The sequence below is a fragment of the Priapulus caudatus genome, unplaced genomic scaffold (genome assembly GCF_000485595.1).
Source record: "Priapulus caudatus unplaced genomic scaffold, Priapulus_caudatus-5.0.1 Scaffold224, whole genome shotgun sequence".
Lineage (NCBI taxonomy): Eukaryota > Metazoa > Priapulida > Priapulimorpha > Priapulimorphida > Priapulidae > Priapulus > Priapulus caudatus.
Window position 1 is genome coordinate 207733 of NW_014577285.1, and position 2629 is coordinate 210361.

The following is a 2629-nucleotide window of genomic DNA, read 5'->3' on the forward strand; positions in this document are numbered from 1 at the left end:
TATATATATATATAGCTAACTAGCCAGAGAGATAAATAACAATGACGAAAGACTACTAAATATACATGAAATACATATAAACATAAAAGCAGAGGCGTGTAGTGTACGCGCGCCTGCCTTGGTGCGTGAATATTTGGGAGAACGAGATAACATTAGAGGGAAGAGAAAGACAACAAGCAATAGACATGACTAGCGAAGTGAATATCATGTATAAGCATTACATATCACATGTTGTGCTTCTCACCTCGGTGACATTGAATAATGACCTTCTGCTGCGGCTGCGGCTGGTTGTTCTGCGGACTGTCCGGCGAGCCCTGCCCGTTCGTATCGACTAGTTCCGCGAGAAACCCGATGTATCCGATCGCCAGTCGCAGCGTGTCGACTTTCGACAGTCTCTTCTCGTAGGGCAGCGTCGGAATGTGCGTTCGCAATCCCTCGAAGGCGTCGTTGATCGACAGCATTCGCTTCCGCTCGCGCTGGTTCGCCGCCTGTCGTTGGTGCACCAGCTGGTCGGGACAGCGCTTCTTGCGCCGTCGCTGCTTCAGCGTCAGGTTCTCCTGATCGCGGTGCAGCGAGTACGGCGACGACGTTGGCGATTCGAAGCTGCTCGCGTAGCTCTCGGGACTGACGTCGAAGTCGTCGAGAAACTGGCGGCCGAGACCGTCAAGATTCAGCGTATCCATACCCAGCGTATCGGTGGCCGTCGGCGTGTGTCTAAGCGACGCGGTTCTCCTGCGCGGATGGCTGCTTGATGCTACCCACACGCCGCCAACATTGATTGCCACCAGAGAGAGAGAGAGAGTGTGTGTGTATGCGTGTGTGTGAAAGAGAGAAAGAGAGAGAGAGAGAGAGAGAGAGAGAGAGAGAGAGAGAGAGAGGGAGTGTGTGTGTGTCTGTGAAAAAGAAACAGAGAGAGAAAACACTGGCCGATGACTGTTCTAGTTAGCTCTATCGAGGTTCGAGACAGCTAATGGCAAGTGTGCGGCGAGAGTCGGTGCACGTGCTCTTTATCAGATCGGAGCAGTAGCGAAGGGTTTCCGCGCACGGGAGTGAGCGCTACGCGCGACTCGCGGCCGAGCAGCGCGGCACGCGACAGGCCAATCACGTGCCGCACGTGGCACGCGCCCAATCACTGGCCGTGCGTCAAGGCGTGTGCATACGTAGACCCACACTTCCAGCTGATGTTTGATTATCCAGCGAATACGACGCTGCGTATGAGGTTTATCCCGGCCGCGACTAGTGCATGCGATTTTGTATCGTAACTTTAGTATTTGCCATAGCTGATATCTGCACGTCGGGTTTTTATGTAAAACCCGGCTACATAAAAAGCCGGCTCGGAAACATTGTAGAATTGTGTATGTTACGCATTGCTGTTATACTAATTCGTTGACGATACATCGGGTGTTGAGTGTTCACTGCCCGAAATCCGAAAAATATATCCTTTGTAACCACTTTCGTGCTACTAGAATAAACAGTGAAAAACAAAAGTGTGTGTAGTCAGATTAGTCAGGTATCTACTATCTTCTTCTCAGCCAAGCTATTAATAGGCTCGGTCTTGTTGGCTACAATTGCAATATAGATAAGTCGCTTTACCTGATGATGGCACGATCGCTTATCTAGATAATATGAGTAAGTAAGTAGCCATTATATTTTTTACCATGGAAGATAGGGACCAGAAGACCAGAAAAAATAAGAAGGCAAAGAACAGAGAGAAAAAACACGATCGTGTAGTGATCGTGTGTAGTCTTTGCGCTCTGCAGCGTTGCTGGTAATTATTGGACTCGTAAACAAGCGCGTAATTGTAGTTTTCATGCACGCTAATTATTTACCTGTCAATATCTCTCGTGATACTCGTTCAACACGGAAAACCAGGGCAAGCATAGTGAACGCGTGCCCGCGGCAGCTATAACTTTCTGCTACACGTGTGAGACAAAACAGGTGCGAGTTTGCCGCTGCGGTCGACAAAGAGGCTTGATTCGGCGTAAAGAAAGAAATTAACACTCTTTTAGCTCGACACTCGTCAAGAACACGAAGAAAGGGAGAAAGAGAGAAAGAGCGGTGGGCGGCCGGGGTGCGTATCGTCTATGATCGTGCAAACATGCACACATCGCGCGGCTGTCGTTGGTGTAATACGCGCACAGCACTTGTCTCTCTATCGCTCCCTCGCGTCTGTTTGCGGCGCGATGCGAGCCACGTGCGCCACGAGGAGTGCCATCGCGCCTCACCGATCACCAGTATATTTATGCAATTAGTAAACAATATGTTTATCACTCGGTAAACACGAGCGGCTCGCCTCGCGCACTCGGATGGTCGCGCGACCTCACGAGTGAGTCGGTACACAGCGGCGACCGGCCGGCGCGTGCAGCCAATCACGGCACTGATCGATCGCGGAAACAATATAATGCACGAGTAATTGGATTCGCCGATTCTTTCCTTTCTTTCGCGTTACCGGCACCATATTAAATACGCGTGAACAACAATTCAAGGTTTAAATTTAATTGAATTTCACTTATGATTATAATTTGGTGCGTACTAAGCTTGTGGGTAGAGTAATTTTAATAAATCGCGTGTTCTGCGCATTATGTTGTTAGCAAATTGTTGACCAACTCATTTACTGGTTGCTACACGT

At 49.3% G+C, this 2629-nt stretch overlaps 1 protein-coding gene across 1 annotated transcript in view; it reads right to left on the bottom strand.

The window, feature by feature from the left end:
- The window catches only part of LOC106807590 (pancreas transcription factor 1 subunit alpha-like), a 5442-nt gene extending 4593 nt beyond the window's left edge, over window positions 1-849 (bottom strand). Inside the window, exon 1 of the mRNA XM_014809984.1 lies at window positions 245-849. Coding sequence (XP_014665470.1) covers window positions 245-683 — 439 coding nt within the window. The 5' untranslated portion in view covers window positions 684-849. The remainder of the gene's footprint in view (window positions 1-244) is intronic.
- Window positions 850-2629: the final 1780 nt, after the last annotated feature.